The 1,382-nt window shown below is 62.9% G+C and overlaps 1 protein-coding gene across 1 annotated transcript in view; it reads left to right on the forward strand.

Moving 5' to 3' along the window:
• Window positions 1-608, forward strand: part of LOC114071511 (actin, gamma-enteric smooth muscle) — a 4,909-nt gene extending 4,301 nt beyond the window's left edge. Inside the window, exon 8 of the mRNA XM_027909347.1 lies at window positions 357-608. Coding sequence (XP_027765148.1) covers window positions 357-500 — 144 coding nt within the window. The 3' untranslated portion in view covers window positions 501-608. The remainder of the gene's footprint in view (window positions 1-356) is intronic.
• Window positions 609-1,382: the final 774 nt, after the last annotated feature.

Consider the following 1,382-nt stretch of genomic DNA (forward strand, 5'->3'; position numbering starts at 1 on the left):
AGCGAGGCTGGGGAAGGGGCTGGAGCACAAGTGCTGGGAGGAGCAGCTGAGGGAGCTGGGGGGGCTCAGCCTGGACAGGAAGAGGCTCAGGGGGGACCTTCTCACTCTCTGCAACCCCCTGACAGGAGGGGGAGCCGGGGGGGGTCGGGCTCTGCTCCCAGGAACCAGCAGCAGGACAAGAGGGCACAGCCTTGAGCTGCCCCAGGGCAGGTTTAGGTGGGGTTGGGTCACAGGTTGGACTCGATGAATCCAGAGGTCTCTTCCAACCTCAGTGATCCCATGAATCCCATGAACCCCCAGTGCTGGTTTTGGGGGTTGGATCCAGGGGTGCACCCTGACGTCTCCTGTCCCCACAGATCATCGCCCCCCCGGAGCGCAAGTACTCGGTGTGGATCGGCGGCTCCATCCTGGCGTCCCTCTCCACCTTCCAGCAGATGTGGATCAGCAAACCCGAGTATGACGAGGCCGGACCCTCCATCGTCCACCGAAAATGCTTCTAAGCCCCCTCCCCGCCCTGTGGTGGCCCCCCCGGCCTGGCCTGGGGGGTTCCACTCCTCCTCCTCCTCCTCAGCCTCCGCTGCTCCTCCCCCCCACCCACTGCGCATTAAAAAGCCTTTTCTCCAGGGTCTGACCCTTCTCTGGGAGATTTGGGGGGTGGGGGGTGACAGGGGCGTCAGGGGGAGCTGAGAGAAACAAGGGGAGGGCTGGGGGACCCCCAAGCTCATGTTGGTGCTCATGAGGTCATGCTGATGGCCTTGACTCTGCCTCAATGCCCCCAACCCCGTGTCAGTGCCCCAGACCCCATGTTGGTGCCCCCAGTGTCATGTTGGGTGTCCCCAACCTCGTACTGACGCCTCCAACGCCACATCGAGGCCTTTGACCCCACGTAGGTGACCCCAACCCCTTGTTGGTGACCCCAACCCAGGGTCTTGATACCCTTGACCCCGTGTTGGTGACCCCAAGCCTGTGTTGGTGACCCCAGCTCCACTCTGACATCCTTAACCCCACACTGGTGACCCCCAGCCCCATATAAACGTCCCCATCCCCACGCAGGTGACTCCAACCCTGTATCAGTACCCTTGGCCCCTTGCTGGTGCCCCCAACACCCTGATGATGCTCTTGCCCCCATGTTGGTGACCCCAACCCCACAGCGCTACGCCCACCCCCGTTTTTGTGCCCTACCCTCTCCCCTATTGCCCGCACCTGTGGTGGGCGGGGACTCATTTACATAAATTACCATACCACACACCCCCACTCCCTCCTCCCTCTCCCTATTTCCACGGCTGTGTCCTTCCTCTCTTCCCTTTCCCCCTCCCCTCCTCCCCCCCGGCAGTTTCCTCTCCCTCCCTCCTTCCCTCCCACTTCCCGCGCGGTGACGTCGC

The sequence above is a fragment of the Empidonax traillii genome, unplaced genomic scaffold (assembly GCF_003031625.1).
Source record: "Empidonax traillii isolate 1590-97213 ecotype Southwest subspecies unplaced genomic scaffold, ASM303162v1 scaffold2073:size91028, whole genome shotgun sequence".
Taxonomy (NCBI): Eukaryota; Metazoa; Chordata; class Aves; order Passeriformes; family Tyrannidae; genus Empidonax; species Empidonax traillii.